The sequence below is a fragment of the Poecile atricapillus genome, chromosome 18, assembly GCF_030490865.1.
Source record: "Poecile atricapillus isolate bPoeAtr1 chromosome 18, bPoeAtr1.hap1, whole genome shotgun sequence".
NCBI lineage: Eukaryota > Metazoa > Chordata > Aves > Passeriformes > Paridae > Poecile > Poecile atricapillus.
Genome location: NC_081266.1, coordinates 9,424,348 through 9,441,336, shown reverse-complemented (window position 1 = coordinate 9,441,336; position 16,989 = coordinate 9,424,348). Strand labels below are relative to the sequence as shown.

The following is a 16,989-nucleotide window of genomic DNA, read 5'->3' as shown; positions in this document are numbered from 1 at the left end:
GGTATGCCTCACCTGTGGAAATTAAAATGACTCAAACCTGACCCTGCTTGGGTTCTGTGTCAATAACTATATTATTGCTCTCTTCTACTGGTTTTAATAGTCCAGAAATGCCTCCTTAGGAAGTGAAACCTAGAGGACTAATTTTTTTTTTAATGTTTTCCCTTGAATTTCACTGATTTAGTCTTCACAAAGAGTGAAGTGGTACAGCTAATTCAGGTGTAGACACCTGCAAGATAGGTGGGATAATATGATTCAACATCTGAAGCTCTCCAAATGCACACAACTTTCCTTTGGAATGGCTCCAAATGCTGGGAGTGGTTTTGAATGAAGGTTTTATGTCTCTTCTGCAGAAATGCTTCTACTGCCAGGTTTATGAAAAAGCTCTTGGGCTATTCTGCTTCTTTTTAGGCAGTTTTTGGTGTGTGTCATAGATACTGGAATTTCACTTTAAAGCAAAGAAACACTGAAATTCCATTTTATCAGTTTTTCCAGCTGTCTTCACTGCAGACAACCAATAGAATAGTAAATAATTTATGTGAAGTCTAATAAATTTTAAAGGAAGATGGGAAAAAATTGCAGGAACACAATTGTTTCTGAAGTAGTTGCTGATCTTGTTCTAAAACCTGTCAGTGACTCCAGACTAAAACAGGAGAGGGAAGCTGATAATATTCACTTTTCTGCCAAGAATCACAAGTTAAGTAAATTTTAAAAATTATTTTGGAAACGTTTCATGTGTAAAATTGGTCAAATGACAACCAAAAATACTCAGACTTACACTGAAGTGTGACTTTCAGACTGACACATTAATTAGACAGCAAAAATCAATTTAGATTTTTAGATCTGATAATTTATCAGAAATGCTTTAGGTACTTTTCCCATGAGAATCTCACAAGAGAGGATCTCTACTTAAACCCTTTGCAGATTTACTTGGACAATGGAGGACTCTTAATCACCTGACATCTCTTTTCCAGTAGGACCACTTGTAATGAAGTAGGAGCAATGTCAGCAGTTATGAACTGTGTGACTGGATTCTTCACATTTCTAATGACAGTGTCTTTAGAGCCACAGTATTAAACTGGCCCAAAGACCATACAAAAAAGACTGACTGCACATTTTAAGGATGTTATGTCATGCAGTTATGCATTTATTCAGCTCTCAGAGGAGCAGTCCCTCTTCCTACGGCAGAATCCCTCACATTGTAAGCCATAAATCAAGCTTCTGTAGAGTGAAAACAACCATTTCAAAATGTGTAGGTGAAAAATAAAGCCAGAAGTTATCATTAAGATTAATATAATTTGGAGTCTGTTAGGGAAGAGAAAAAATACAGTTTTACTGATTTTTTTTTTTTTTGCCAGGAAGAGAGGTGATACTTCTTATGCCAAAATGTATATTGTCCATATAAGCTTGCTCTGTGTTGTAGGAAAATCAATCATTATATATTTTATTTTTTTTCTGGTAGAAAAAAAAGAGGTTTTTTTTCTTTATTTTTGGTCTAGTAGACCAAAGTCCTTGCTCATAAAGTTTGTGTGCGGTCTCACCTCTTCACGGGTTTATTCTCTTTCACTTTGAAGCTCTTCCCCCCTGTCCTGTTATGCCCCTGTAAATAGTCTCGCTCCATCTTTCCTGGACTTCTGAAATATTTCTGTAAATTTGGGCAGTGAAGGATTGAGTGCAGCTGTGACCTGCATGTGAGAAGAAAGCCTAGACAGTCTGTGCCCAGCTTGGAGTGCTGGTGTGGAATGAAAGCAGTGGCTTCAAATCCAATCACATTGATCATCTCATAAGCAATGGCAACATTCCAGAGCATTAGGATACGCTCCTGTTTGCAATAGCATTTCCCAGGCTGGGTGGAATTCAGCTCAGATTTGGGATATCTGAGGCACAGATTTTCGTTGCATTCATTGTGAGTGGCCCACTTTAAGAGCACAGACAACTGCAAAGAGCTGAGAGCAAGACAAGAAGGCTGATAAAAGTGTGATCTATTACATCTCTTTAGATTCAAATGAGTGAGGTAAACCATGGGGATAGGAACATTGGCACTGTGAGTGCTTTCTGAATATGAGTTTTTTTGAAAGGGCATAAAATTGATACATTTTGAGATGCATTTTTAAATGGCATAAAATGCAATTAAGTAACCCATTTCAAGAAAAAATGGTGACAAATGTGTCCTTATCTATTTTAAAATCTTCCCATTTAAATGGGAAAATGCATTAAACCTTATGGTTGTGATGTAGCTGATAGAACCAGCAAGCAAAGAACAAAAAATAAAAAATTACAATTTAAAAGTCCCACTGGGAATATTAATGAGAGGCAGGATCAAAAGATGTGCAGTTTTCCTCAATGCCTTCAAATCACAGTCACAATTCTCATTTTGGTTTTACAAAGCTTTTGCTTTTAGTCCACAAATCAATTATGTCTTGAATGGTGGCACCTATAGAAGGTGCTGTGTATGAATATTTAGAGTGTCTTTAGTTCTGCAATTAGTGGTGGAACTGACTTCAGTTAACTGCTTGTGATACAGAGGTTTGGGGTCAAAAATAATATCCTTCTGTGTATTATGGATTGGCTCATTTTTTGGAGCTAGTCTATTTCCTAACCTCAATTTGCCATATGAAGTTATTTACACCTGGGGCTTACTGGGACTGCCATGGCAGCTTTGGTACTTTGCAAGATGATTTGAGTATTCAATACTCTGATCTGAAGGGGATTTAGCCTCATGGTTCTAGGAATAGTTAAATCTGTTTTAGGTGCAGGAATCACAGTGAAGAATTGCTTTGCTCAGGTTGTTCCCCAAGCCCATGTTTTGCTGTGCTGCTTTGATTTTGATGTCAATATTAAAATTCTTCTGGTGCTTAATGAAAGGACTGAGGAGAAAATTTAATGTACACCGTGTTCAACTTCAGATGCCTTTACTTCCCTATGAAAACCATGCATTAAGATTATGTACTGCTCAGATGGTTTCATTGCAAGCTCATTTGGGTTTCTTTCCAAAATAAACTGTCAGTTTAAATCTCTCTTCATACATGCATTAAATTTATACTGTTTCATAAAACAAAAGTACAAAGAATATTATTGAACAGTTCTGCTCTTGAATTCACCAAAGCTAAAATGAAACACTGGGTAGAAGTTCAGGATTGTTTGCAGAAAGATATTGCTCAGCCCAAGCTGCTGGGCATAGCTTTTAGTTTATGATCCTTGCCATTTCTCAAGAAGTGTTAGGGCTATACTGCACCTGTTTAAAAAGAAAAATTGTACATCAATGCACCATAAAGTAGTGCCCTGGGAGGCTCCAAGCAGCTATGAGCCCTGTAAACAGTTTTAGTAGAGGTTTGCATCTCAGAGAATATGACACAAAATCTCACATTTGCTTAATCACCTTAAAACTTGCAATACAAAGAAACCAGTAAGTAAATTAAAACTACTGTTCCATGCGTTTTTTAACTTGTTCTTAAGGTCAAATTAAATTAAGTGAAAACACAGTGCTGATGTTTAGAGATATCAACCCATAATAACATTGCCCTTCACTTGTGTTGCAAAAGTAATTTTCCTAATGTGATAAAATATAAAGTATTCTCGTTTGCTTGTTGCTGTTGTTACATCAGATTTTCCTGCTTAGTCGCCTATAAAGCTTGGTAAATTTAGCAATAGTCTCATTATGTGCAATCATGTAATTTGGTTCATCATGTGGAAGCTGCTATTTGAAGCTGACTGTTCGATGTGCCTAATTTCAGTTGCACTTTTAAACCCACGTATCCTGAAAGTGTGGCCTAGGACTCACCTGAGGACTGAGAGATCCTGGCTTATCTGTAGTTCAGACTTCCAGGGGCCACAGGGTTGCAGCTCCTGTAGCATCCTCTGCACAGCTTGATTCAGTGCATTAAAATATACAAGCATCATATAGCACCAAATTTGGGGCTGTTTCTGGATGATGGGTTGAGTCATAAAGAGAAAATTTTGAACCGCTGCCAAAACCATACCAAGAAAATACCAACCCTGTTTAAAAAAGGCAATGGTGGGCAATGGGCAATATGAACACTCTGAAGTTTGGTTTCTGTTGTTAAAGGTAAAACAAAATTCCTGTGTATATTAACATAAAATCATGTCTTTACATTAACACTTAGATCAAAGCAGGAGTACATGTTGTGTTTTGTTTTGGAGGCTTTTTTTGTTTTGTTTGAGGTTTTTCTAGACAAGGTTTCCAGTTATTCCTACTTGCTGCATGTTGGTTCATGATGCAGAGCAATTTTAGCTAGCACAGATGGGATTCCTTTCAGATTAAACAGATGATGCACTCTGGGAGCACTTCATGTATTCCACCCATTCATTGGTTTTGAGGCTATGGAACCAGAGCTCTTCAGAAGTAACCCCACCAAAAACATGTGTTTATATATCATATTATAAATATCAGGTCCATTGTACCAGCTGCTTCATTCCTATTTGTGTTGTTTGCTTCAGAATATTTTAAAATGATCATCAAAGCAGTGAAGGAACGAGTAATTTTTGCAGTGAAAACAATTTTGTGTGTTTTCCACTTGCAATAAGGATTTTTGCATTATGTCAAATGTTCATTCAATGCATTCATATTATCTCCCAGGAAAATGTAATAAGGTCCTCTTTATGAATTATTATGAGTCACTTGAACTGCTTAAAGTCTTCTTTTTTCATTCCTACCAAACCATCCTTTTAAGTAAATGACTTCTTATCATTCTCTGTTTAACACATGTCATGGGTTCATAATGTCATAATTCATTGCTGATTTGACTTCTGCATTTTCTATTTGGAATGTGACAAGAAGCTCCAATGCACTGGAATAGGGGGAAATTTCATTAAACAGGTCTATTTCAATGTTGGCTTTATCTCATGAATTACAATATCCTGTTGATGAGAAGTGTGATATTTTATTATTGGTGCTGCAGCAAACTGAAAATGTTTTGAACTGCCAAGGAAAGGAAAAAATCTGTCAGGTGTATTCTTAGAATAATCACCAGTACTTGAGGATTAAGCTCCAAGAGAGTGTGTGCTCACATAAATTTAAGAACACTTTTAAAATTGCTTCTAGTTCTATAAATTTATATGTATTTTCACTGAGTATTCTAACTAAACTAAAGCTTCTTAATCTTCTGGGTGAGATGTTTTTGTGATGAATTCTGCACCATAACTAAGGTTAGATACAATCCTGAGGTTTTGACTTCTGCACCAGATCTTTGATAGCAGGTTTGGAGTGCAGGGTCTTGCTGCTGTAGAGAAACTAGGATGTGAATTCAGTTCTTGCAGAGAGAAGGATCTCTTATTTCATATTCTCCAAGGTCTAATTTAGAAAGAAAAGGGAAGAGAGGTATAGCAATGTAAAAAAGATCTATAGATTAGTTCTTAAAAGAGGGTGCAGTTCTAAAGAGTGTACTGTTTTTGTGCACAAATAATTCGTTATTGAGTATCACTTAATTTAAGGGAAATAACAGGATCCTACATATGAATTGAAAGATGTAGATATCTTAAGCTCATTTGAAATTTTTTTTAACTTTTTTTTATAAAATGTTATCAAATCTAATTCACTAAAATCAATACTGATATAATTTTACAGTGGCCTTAAACTTCCAAACACCGGGAACACAAATGGAATTGCAAGATGGAAAATTCCTGGACAATGGTGGTTGTGGCTATGTGCTGAAACCTGTATTCTTGAGGGATCGCAATACCACATTTACACCCCGAAATGTGGGAGGATACAGCAAACCAATGTCTCTGTCAATAAGGGTAAGATGACTGAAGTGTTGTTTTGTTCCATGAAAATGGGAAAGCAAATTTTATGTATTTCAGATGCAATTATTATCTAATTTTTTTCCCCATTTTATTCCTATTCCTGTTTGTTGGGAACTAATGTTTTCAACAAGATGGTAAAACTCTCACAGAGTATCAACTGCTGCTTGGGTGCTTTCCCATCTGTATTTCACTTATGCTTGCTAAAAATATGTAGGGGTTCAGAGCCTCCAGGAGACTGTAAAAATACATGATTTTTAATGATGCTGTACAAATAAATATAAATAATGTAGCTGAAAAAGGGGCCAGACAATTGTGCATGTGGAAGCTGAACTGAAAACACAGAATTCAAATGTGCACTTTGGGTGTTATTTCTTTCACTATCAATAATACCACCTGTACTATTATAATGTTAATTGACAAATGGAAATTTTTAAAGATAAGATAGGAAGCTTTATGCTTCTTTTAAGTCTCATTATCTTTCTATGCATATATAAAAGACTATTTATAATCCTTAAATGGTATAAATAAGGGTGAAAGGAGGGATGAATTAATAAGTCTTTGAATTATTTCTACTTCTCCCAAATTATAATGTGATTGACTTCCCAAAAATACTTGAAATGCATGCCATTTACAAATAAATGATTAGATAAGGCCTTTATTTTGAGGTCAAGTAGATTTGTTATAATTGTTCACTAATTAGAAAAGTCCCTTTTCCCAATGAAAAAGTAATATTTCTGATTACACAGAATACCACTTGCATAAATGCTATTTAATTAGCATATAATTAGTGTGTAATTGCTATTTTGTTTCTTTCAGACTAATAAATAGCAGAGATAAAACAATAGTTAGTGACAATTATAAAATACTTACATAATGCACGCACCTAATCAAGAACATTCTAGTGTCCTGACAGTGAGCATACCAATTGTGAATAGACATTGCTGGATGATTTCAGGCAGCCAGGCAAATACATCACTTATTTTAGCCCTAATTTGTATGAAGCTGGAATTAGGATGAGGAGAAACCCTGAATTGTAATGCAGGAGACAGGCAAAACCATTGTCAATGCAGAGGAAGTGTCTGAGTTTGGAAGGAGCTGGAGAAGAGAAAGGCTGTGTTTAAGATTGAGGACTTTAGACTGAGACTTCAGGCTGGATAGTGCGGGCTGCAGAGAGGCAATGGCATCCCACTGGCTGAGGGAATGAAGGGCACAGAGAGCCCCATTCATAGCCAGCAGCAAAAACCAGGAAATTGTGGTTGAAGACAAAAGCAATTTGGAGCAGGAGTCAAAGGAAAAGCAGCTTCTGCTGAAAAAGTTACTAATCAGATGAATGCAGAAATGACAACAGAAAGCAAAGATAGAAAACATCTAAAGGGCAAATCTCTCTGAACGAATGAATGAATGAACGAATGAAGAATAGAAAAATCACATAGGGCCTGATGTTACTGAATTCCTTATCCTTAACCCAATGTGCCACAATTCCCATCAAGAGGCATAGAGCCTTTGAAGCAGAAATAGGGATGTTCAAGGTGCTTCCTAAATTTTTACATCACTCTGTATCTCTGCTTCACCTTGGATGTCAAAAATTGATTTGATTTATGGATTTGGGTCATGGTGTGCTTGAAAGAACTCACTCTTTTCCCATGCCAGGGGAGGCTTAGGCTAGGTCTAGCAGTGGGTCATGCAGGCCTTGGCAATGGCCCTCAGGAAATGGCAAGGAATCTCCCATGTCCTTAGTGGGCAGCCCATCAGTGATTGCAAAGATTCCTGGTGAAGGCAGCAGCTTTTCCTTAGGAAGAAAGAGCATCAGTGTTTGCCAAGCCACTGCTCTTCAGTATTTCAGGCTAGAACTTCTCTGGGGGCAAGGTGCTACAAGCACTGGAAAATATCAAAGCAAAGTGTGGGATTTGTGGGTTTTGATTTTTGGGGTGGTTGACAGGGGAATAAGAATCTCTTATGATGCTTAGGCCTGAGACCAGGGTCAGGAGTCATATCTTTCACCTGGACTTTCAGGCTTGTATATCTCTCTCAATACATGTTATATACTGATTCCTAAAAGGCTGATTACTGCACAGATGTTGACTCTTTCCTAGCTACCCTGAAATATAGATAAAAAGCAGACAAAGTTGTGACTTTCATAAATCCTGTCTTAGTCTGGGTGCCAGATTACAGGGCAGTCTGAGACAAAATTTCCTGTTTTTGGAAATTTTGGTCAAAACACATCAGGAAGCTCACTGAATGAAGAGTTTTTGTCTAATACTAAGGAACACTGTGCAAGAGATGAGGCACAGGTGAGGCAGTCTGCTACATACCCTGTAGCACAATGCTGATGTCACGGTGGGTCTTGATGCTGATCCTCTCCACACAGATTGGAATTCATGAGCTCGATAGCAGAAAATGTAAAAATCACTGTAGGCTGATTCCAATAGGATTATTTTGTACAGTAGCAAAATATAATTTTTATGTATAGCTATTGAATAAAAAAACCTGAAAATTATTGTTTAAAATATTATTTCAGTTATTTATTTATCTATATATTTATTTATTTATAAAGAGGGTGGTGAAACACTGGCACAGGCAGCCCAGAGAGGTTATGTGTATCCCATCCCTCTAACCATTCAAGGTCAGTTTGGACTGGGCTCAGACCAATCTGATCTAGTTAAAACATGCTCCTAAACCACAATATTTCTAAAAAAAATTATATATATATATATAAGTAAATTAGATAGGAAGCACCATATTCTTGATTCCACTGTGTTTATTACACCAGTTTATGACTGGCATATACTTAAAGTAATTTCTTTTGAAAGCTATTTCTATTATGGTGACTATATGGCTGTGGTGAATTAGTTCGTTCTTACAGTTATTTCAATATAACTTTAATTTTCCAGCTGATCAGTGGCCATCAGTTACCACCCAGCAGCATCTCAAGGACAAACAAAGCTGACCCCATAGTGCAGATAGAAATCTATGGTGTACCAGAGGACCAAACAAGAAAGAAATCTAGTATTGTAAGAAGCAATGGTGAGCATCAGTCTGCTCCTCGAGGCTGTGAACAAAGCACAACAACATTTTATAAGGAAACACCAACTTTGCATCCCAAGGAGTTATAGAAAATGCAATTATTTCTCTCTAGACTAGGATTTCCTGGCACAAAATCTGTAGCAGAAGTTCATGCTGTGTGTGCCATTTTTCTAGACTGATAGATTAAGGAAGCACAAACACACAGCTGGGAGCACTCCCCCTTTCTAAAGGAAGGTGGAATTTTTTTTTTTTGCACACTGCTGTGGGCTCATCCTGGACAGCAGCTCAGCTCCAAAGAGCTGCTTGCTTGTTCTCCTCTAGTTGGATGGGAAGAGGGCTGGAAAGGCCAAAATGAGAAAACCCTCGGGTAGAGAAGAAGACAGTTTGATAGATAAAGCAAAAGCTGCCCACACAAGCAAAGCAAAATAAGGAATTCATTCACCACTTCCCATGGGCAGGCAGGTGTAGAGCCATTCCCAGGGAAACAAGGCTTCATTTTGGAGCTCTGAGGTTACTTGGGAAGGCAGACACTGCAATTCTGAATGCCCTCCCTTCCTCCTTCTCCCCAGCTGTGAGCATGACACCATTTGTAAGGAACATCCCCTTGGCCAGCTGGGGTCAGCTGTACCACTTGTGCCTCCTCCCAACTTCCTGGGTACCCCCAGCCCCCTCACTGGGATGGGGAGGCTGCTCTGCAGTGAGAAAGACAGAAATCTCGACACTGTGGAAGCCCTGTTCAGCAATAGCTCAAACACTGGGGTGTAGTCAGTGCTGTTTGAGTCAAAAATCCAAAATGCAGCACCATAGGGGTTGACATGAAGAAAGTTAACCCTATCCCAGCCTTAACCACTTAACTTAATGACGAGGTTTTCTTAAGAAATTGCTGTAACTTCATCACTCGTCTCATTTGAAGTCTCTGGTAGGAGTAATCCCTTAATTGCTTGACAGGTGAAGTGTGTACTCTTTGTAGCTGTCTGTGAGCACTCCCTTATCTTTATAATACAGATCTTGATGTCTCAGACTACAAGCTTTCTGTGATCTCATTTTGTCTGTGCCTCTGTCTTCTATGCTTCCTTTTTCTTTTTTATAGATAGCTGCTGTTTAAAATCAGCCCCTGAATTTCTTTTCCCTGTATGAACATTGCTAAAGACCAGGCAAACCCCTCCTGTTCCACATTCTCTTTTTGTATTTCTGGTCAAGTGAACGTTCTACTACCTGAATTTATTCATTTCCAACACTGTGAAAGGAGAAACTTTGACAAAAGCATGAAACTGGTATGGCTATAGGAAAATTTAAGCTGAGCAGAAGTTCTTAACCTGGCTATCCTTGTCTCATTTTTCTCTCTTTTAAGGGATGACACCAACTATCTTAGGCTTTTGCCCCACTACAATCAGTGGGAGTTTAGTTATTTGTTTAAATGGGCACAGATACCTAGGATAAAAGAAACTCTTTACCAGTTCAAACTAGTGATAGCAGCTTAGTTATAGAGTAGAAAAAAAAGAAATCATATTTTAATCCTGTTTCTTTTCTCCTTTAATTAGCTTTGAGCCCTAAATGGAATGAAACATTCTCTTTTATCATCCAAGTTCCAGAACTGGCAATGATACGCTTCTGCGTTCAGGATGAGATTTCTCTGTGTAACAACGAATTCCTTGGCCAGTACACTTTACCTGTGATGAGCCTCAATAGAGGTAATATTTTTATGTCAACCACCTATAACAGCTCAAAAAAATCTGCAACATTCCAGGCTTTTTTTGTTACTGTAGCATTGAGAGACTTCAGCACTATGTTTATTTTCTAGAGCACGATTTTGTAACAAAATGAATAAATGGCACTCTCTGTTTTTGAAATAAACATATTCTCTGAATGCAAATCCATGATGTTGAAATCAGAACAATATTAATGGCAGGTGATTCTTTCCACTGCAGTGTTCCATTCTAGATGGAAACTGCTCAGGTGGTATTTTAATTCATTGCAAGAAGTGAGACTAGTCAGAGCTGCTATGAAGACAGTGGTTTTGTGCACTTAGATAAGTTCAAAACCCAATACCAAATTAAAACAAAATCAACCACCAAAACCCCCTCAGGTAACCTATCTGCAACTTTTCAGAGTGGAGCACAATGGTTAAAAATAGGGCAAAATATTCATGGTATTTTTCTTGCTGGAGTTTCTTTTGTTAAGCCAGTAGAGTTCCTGGAACTTTTGTAATGAAAAGGCTGCTCATAAAGAGCAGACACAGAAGCCAATAGGCCAAGGAGAAAGGCTTATGTAAAATGGCTGTTTACTACACTGGCTTTCCAAAGCCATTTCTGACAAAACAAACAGCTTTTATTAGTGAATAAAGACGGCAAGGCAAAACACTGGAGCTGGCAACAGGCACCACACCTTTTTTATTAAGCTTAACAGGATTTTAAATGGTGCATTTTTTTTCCCTCATGTTTGGAAGTCATAAAGCTGCTTGTGATTCTTAGGTGAGGCTGAGGAGTTATACAAGAAAAATGACATTACTCTTAGAGCTCAGTTGTTTTTCTACAACATGAATTTTTACACTGATAACCTTTTCGTTTCCTTTTATTTGTATACTTCAGGATAATGAAAGAACACTCAACCTAACAATTCACAATATCTGAGACAAATTCAAATATCAGGCACTGCTGCTTACAAGTACTTGCAAAATTATTGATTGAGGCTTTTTTAGATACAAATTTTCAGTGAGGCTTAATGTCTTTATAATTTTGGTTACAAATGAGGGATTCATATTTTGGAAAAGTAAGAGCAGTAGATTTCTGAGGAAACATTTTCAGTGCAATAATTAAAATTCTAGGGAGTGAGTCTAGGTACAAAAATTATAAATGATGCCAAACAAATTGCCCCAATCCCCACTTAACACAATATAAAAAAAGTAATTTGCTATCAGAATGCCCAGAGGCCATAAATAAAATGCTTCTAAGAGGTAAAGTGATAAATAATTTCAAAATTTATTACAATTTATTACATTCATTGCAATGCTTAACATTGAGATCTCTGAAAGCAGGTCTGGAACGATGGTTTTGCTTTAGGTACCCAAGTACTCTCTAAACAGTGAAATAGGAAAATAATGTTCTTGCAGAGGGAGTCACAACAAGCAGAAGACAAGGCAAGAACTGCCTAATATGCTGGAGAGTGAGCATGGATTTCAGTCTTAGTCTTCACCATTCCAATTGCTTAAATCTGTACTACAGGACTGTCCCCAGGTCCCTAGGATTCATATCCCTGAGGTTTCCCTGAGGGCAAGTTGCTTCCAAAAGCTGAGCAGTGCTTACATCTTTTATTTTCTTTGACAGCCAGAGGGGCAAAGTTGTGCCATTTCCTCCCTCCTCTGCATTTTCTTTTGAAAGGATTCAAATCTATATCCACACTGCCTTCCTTTCCCCAGCAGCAGACTCCCAACTACCTGTAGACTCCACTGGGGAGGAATGCTCGCTGTCCAGCTGCAGCAGAATTTGATTTTCCATGTAGTGATTCTGTAGCTATACTCAGAGGGGCTGAAATTGAGAAAAATTCTCTACCTGGGTGGTTAAAGGCAAATAGGAGGGGGGAGTCCTCTCTTACAGTCCCTGTGCCAATGAATCTGCCATGGTGAATACTAATACAGGACAGGAACTCAATTTTTAACTCTATTATCATGGGATCCAAGAGTAGTTAATCATTTAATGCAAATTGGGGCAATTTCAATAACAAAAAAGAAGTTTTACTTCTCTCAGGAAACTTTGTAGAATCTTCTGTAGGTAGGGGCTAGAACACAAGTCTTCAGAAATTAGTCTTAGTCTTTGAAGTGTATCTTTGGATAGGAAATCAACCAAGCCTTCCACATATTGTGTGCATGCCTTAAAAACTGATCTCAAATGTAAATTGCCTACAACCAGCTTTAATATTTGCTGCCTAGAATCTGAACCTTAAATACCAGAGGAACTTATGTGTAGTGTGACAGAACAAGGGGAAATGGCTCAAGCTGTGCCAGGGAAGGTTCAGTTGGACATCAGGGAGAATTTTGTCACTGGTAGGGTTGTCCATTATTAGAAAGAGCTGCTCAGACAGGAGGTGGAACCACCATCTCTGAAGGTGCTCAAGAAACAATTGGATGTGGCACTCAGTGCCATGCCCTGGTTCACAAGGAGGTGTTCAGTCAAAGGCTGGACTTGATGATCTTAGAGCTCTTTTCCAATCTAAACAATTCTATGATTCTGTATGAAAGAAGCAAGAAATTCCAAACCCAGGTAAATGTGGCTCCCAAAGACTCCACAGGCATCCACACACAGCTAAAGAGGGATTTTGAAAACTGCAGTTCAGAACATGGATACTTCTACAAAACAGGCTTACTTAAATAGCTGGAATTATTTACATATATACATAGAAAAAATACAGAATTTTTTTTAACCATAAGTGACATTGTCACTTGTTATTAAATAAGGGACATTTAGTCATATAAAGCAGTACAGGCCGGGATTTTTAAGAAAAAGTTGTTTTGTTTTCTAAGCAGGTAAGTGAATTATGTTTGAAATTGAGAACTATGGCTTTTCCAAATGCTTCAATAACCAGATGAACACGTAGCTTCATGATGGCATGACCTATCTCTGATAAAGTGAATTACTCATATGAAATTAACTTTTTAAGAAGTCATGGTAGAAAGTCTTACACTTCACTTTTTTCTGCCTCAGCTGCACAGTGCATGGCTGCTGCAGCACCGTTCTGTAGGTGCTATCACTGCTGATTCACAAGTTCTTTCATTTGCTCTCAAAACAATGTGTGCAGCACATAACCTGGGATGTTACAATGTAAGTTTGCCCATGTTTAAATATCACTGGGCTGAAAGTCTTCCATTTGAAAAAATATCACATCCTGCAAAACACTGGGCTTTTTCACTCTGACACCAAAGATACCAGAATTGAAATACTATATATATATAAATGAGAAAAACCAGCACAAATGATATTCAGTTCTAGTATAATTTCATTTTATTTTAAAGATCTACTTACAGAATCATAAATTATGCCTTGTTTGCATTGGTGATCATAAAAACACTCCATCATAATATTTGTGCTTGTGGTTTATACGCTAATAAAGGTGTCATTATATTTACAGGTTACCGTAACATTCCATTGATATCCAAAGAAGGCATCAAGCTGGAACCTGCATCTTTGTTTGTTCACATCTGGTACTATTAGTGATATCCTTCTGCACAAGAAATCATTCTGGAGGATTGCCCCCTGCTCCAATAAAATAACATCTCTAACTTCGCAACAGCCCCAGTGGCCTGATTCCCAGAGAGGCACATTCACAATGATTTTGTGAAGCCAGAGGGAATATTATGGAGGGGGTATCCCAAATAAGGGCTGCTGTCCTTGGCCCTACTGCTGTTTTTCTGTAGGAGAAGACTGGGTCTGAGAAAACCTAAGGAGCCTTGAGGTGCACAGGTCCATGGGACGTGATGAGAAACATCCACAGGTCCTGAGGAAACTGGCCTGAGCCGCGATCCCTCACTTGGGAAGTCAGGGCAGGTTGGGGAAGTTCCCACTGATGGAAAAAGTGGAAACATAGCCCACATCTGCTATCAAAATCAGCGTTGAGGGAGGTGATTTTACCCTCCTAGTCTGCTCTCAGGAGGTCCCACTTGGGAAGTTGCATTTAGCTTTGGGGCCTCCAACACAAGAAAGAGGTTGATCTTTTGGAGAGAGTCTAGAGGAGGGTCATGAAAATGATCAGAGGTGTGGAGCACCTCTGCTGTGAGGAAAGGTTGAGAGAGTTGGAGCTGTTCAGCCTAGAGAAGAAAAGGCTCCAGGGAAACTTTATAGAACCTTCCAGTAGAAGGGTATGTAGCGATTGGAAAAGGGTGGATGGCTTTAAACTGAAAGATTAAACTGTAATTTACATTTAACTGTAAATTAAACTGTAAGTTTAACTGGGTATAAGGAAGAAATTATTTACTGTGAGGGTGGTGAGGCACTGGCACAGGTTTCCAGAGAAGTTGTGGACTCCTCATCCCTGGAAGAGTTCAAAACCAGTAGGATGGGGCTCTGAGCAACCTACAAAGTGTCTCTGGCCATGGCATGGGGTTGGAATGAGATGATCTTTAAAATCCCTTCCAACCCAAGCCATTCTGTGATTCAATTATTCTATGAATGTTTAGAAACAATTAATAAACACTGAATGCTTTTGAATATTTTAAAAATTGAGTTAATGTCAGTTGAAGCTAATTTCAAATTTATGATTAATTATTGAGTGAGAATAATAATCCAATACATATAAGAGATCATGCTAATTTTTTAGGATATAAGCATGTGAATTTGGCATTTTTATTTGTATTGAACAACATCTCTTACCATTGTAGCTTTTCAAGGGGACAGGAAAAATTATACATACAATGTTCCCTTTAAATTTGGAAAAAGTGGGCTCTGACTGAATTATTCCTCTTTAGTGCCCACTGTCATTTTCTTACCTGAAAAAATAGTTTTCAGAAAAAAATTAAAATCATAAAAAAATCATATGCTAGTATTGGTACCTTTCCTTAGCTTAATCCTGAATGTTCTGCTGCTAAAGCAAGATAAAAAAATTCATGGAGAGTTTGTAAAGAACCATATTCCTCATAGGAGCAGGGAGCTCAGGATACATCTTACCGGGAACTCAGGAAGTTGGAAACACAGTATTCCGAGGAGAACTGGAGAGTTTTAGAAAAATCAAGGGTTGATTATGTGTGTGAAATCTAGGAGGACAACTACTTGCTTAACATCAGTGTAGATCTTACCCATAAGACACAATTTTCCCATCTTCCTTTCAGAACTGAAGCATTGTTGACCTTCCACAGGACTACAGTTACACAACTAATGGCAGATTTGTCACTCAAATATGATTTTTTTTAAAAAAGGATGTTATATCAACAAGTTTCTTTAATACCAAATAATATTGCTTAAGTTTACAGACAGTTCTGATTATAGATTTTAATGCTCTTTTTCTTTATTGTTATTCTAATGCTCTTTCATTAAGTGTTGCTCTAAGATGGAAAATCAGGGCATGTGGTAAACAAGTGTTAGAAAATGTCACAGGAAATAACACTGTTAGAAAATTGCATTATAGTTTTAATAAGGAAACTGAGACAGTAGACTAAGAGGAATCTAAAATCAATACTGGAATGTAAGGTCAGGTGATTCCATAACTTTGTAAGCTGGTCTCAGTGTGTTTTCTGTGCTTGAATGACAAGGCACTTGATTTGTCTCCCATGAGACCCTATAGTACAAAAATGTTTGGTGTCCTGATCTTTGTAGTGATGATATTCTGTGTGCCAGCCAATATCCTTTGCATGTGGCGAATATTTTACAGTTTCTCACAGCTCTGAATAGATGAATAATATTAATATCCAAACAGAGTTCCCCTGACCTCCCCTTACTGAGGAGGAGCTTAGTACATCAGTTTGACTAGGGAAAGTATTTTTAGATAAAACCTGATCAAGTCCATTTGTTTGATGCTGAGAAAAACTCCAGCTTATTTTATTTCCTAACATTCCAAGTCCCACTTCAGGAGCTTTATACAACTTTCTATTCTGACGACTGCTGTGGGTGTCCTTTGGGAGAAGAAGGCAATTATCTTCACTTCTGGGATTATTACCCCTCTGTTGACCACTTTTCCACCTGGTAGGACAAATGTCAGATCTGCCCAGTATAAGGGAACTTAAAATTTACAGCAGATCAGACCACAAATCAACACATCTCCTGTGCCTTAAAACTGTGCCCCTGGCCCTGGAAAGGTTTATTTACATGGTCAGTGGGTGTGTGCAAGAGTCTGGCAGTAATGGACAGCTCATTGTGGCTGCTCATATGCCAAATGCTTAAAGAGGTGTTTAAGTGCTTCCTCAAATTAGAGAAAAACAGGGCCCATAATTAGCATCTGTGAACTTAAAGGAACCACTCATGTTCATTATTTAATATATAAATACTCTAAATCTATTCAATGCATGTGTTGACTTGAACCCCTTATGCAGCATAGGAGTGCAATGTGGGAAGACTGCTGAACAAATATCTGTGGCATCATGAGCTTAAATAAATCCCCCCTGAAAGCTCACACTCAATATAATCTCTTTATTCATGAACATCAGCTTCTCCCTCCTCTCTTCACACAAATGACCAGTTATATCTGCCTCTTGGATGTCAGAATAAAAAAACAATGATACATATT

At 37.9% G+C, this 16,989-nt stretch overlaps 1 protein-coding gene across 1 annotated transcript in view; it reads left to right on the top strand.

The window, feature by feature from the left end:
- Positions 1 to 13,988, top strand: part of LOC131586088 (1-phosphatidylinositol 4,5-bisphosphate phosphodiesterase zeta-1-like) — a 45,443-nt gene extending 31,455 nt beyond the window's left edge. The window contains exons 10-13 of the mRNA XM_058852826.1: positions 5,582 to 5,754; positions 8,652 to 8,784; positions 10,326 to 10,475; positions 13,906 to 13,988. Coding sequence (XP_058708809.1) covers positions 5,582 to 5,754; positions 8,652 to 8,784; positions 10,326 to 10,475; positions 13,906 to 13,988 — 539 coding nt within the window. The remainder of the gene's footprint in view (positions 1 to 5,581; positions 5,755 to 8,651; positions 8,785 to 10,325; positions 10,476 to 13,905) is intronic.
- Positions 13,989 to 16,989: the final 3,001 nt, after the last annotated feature.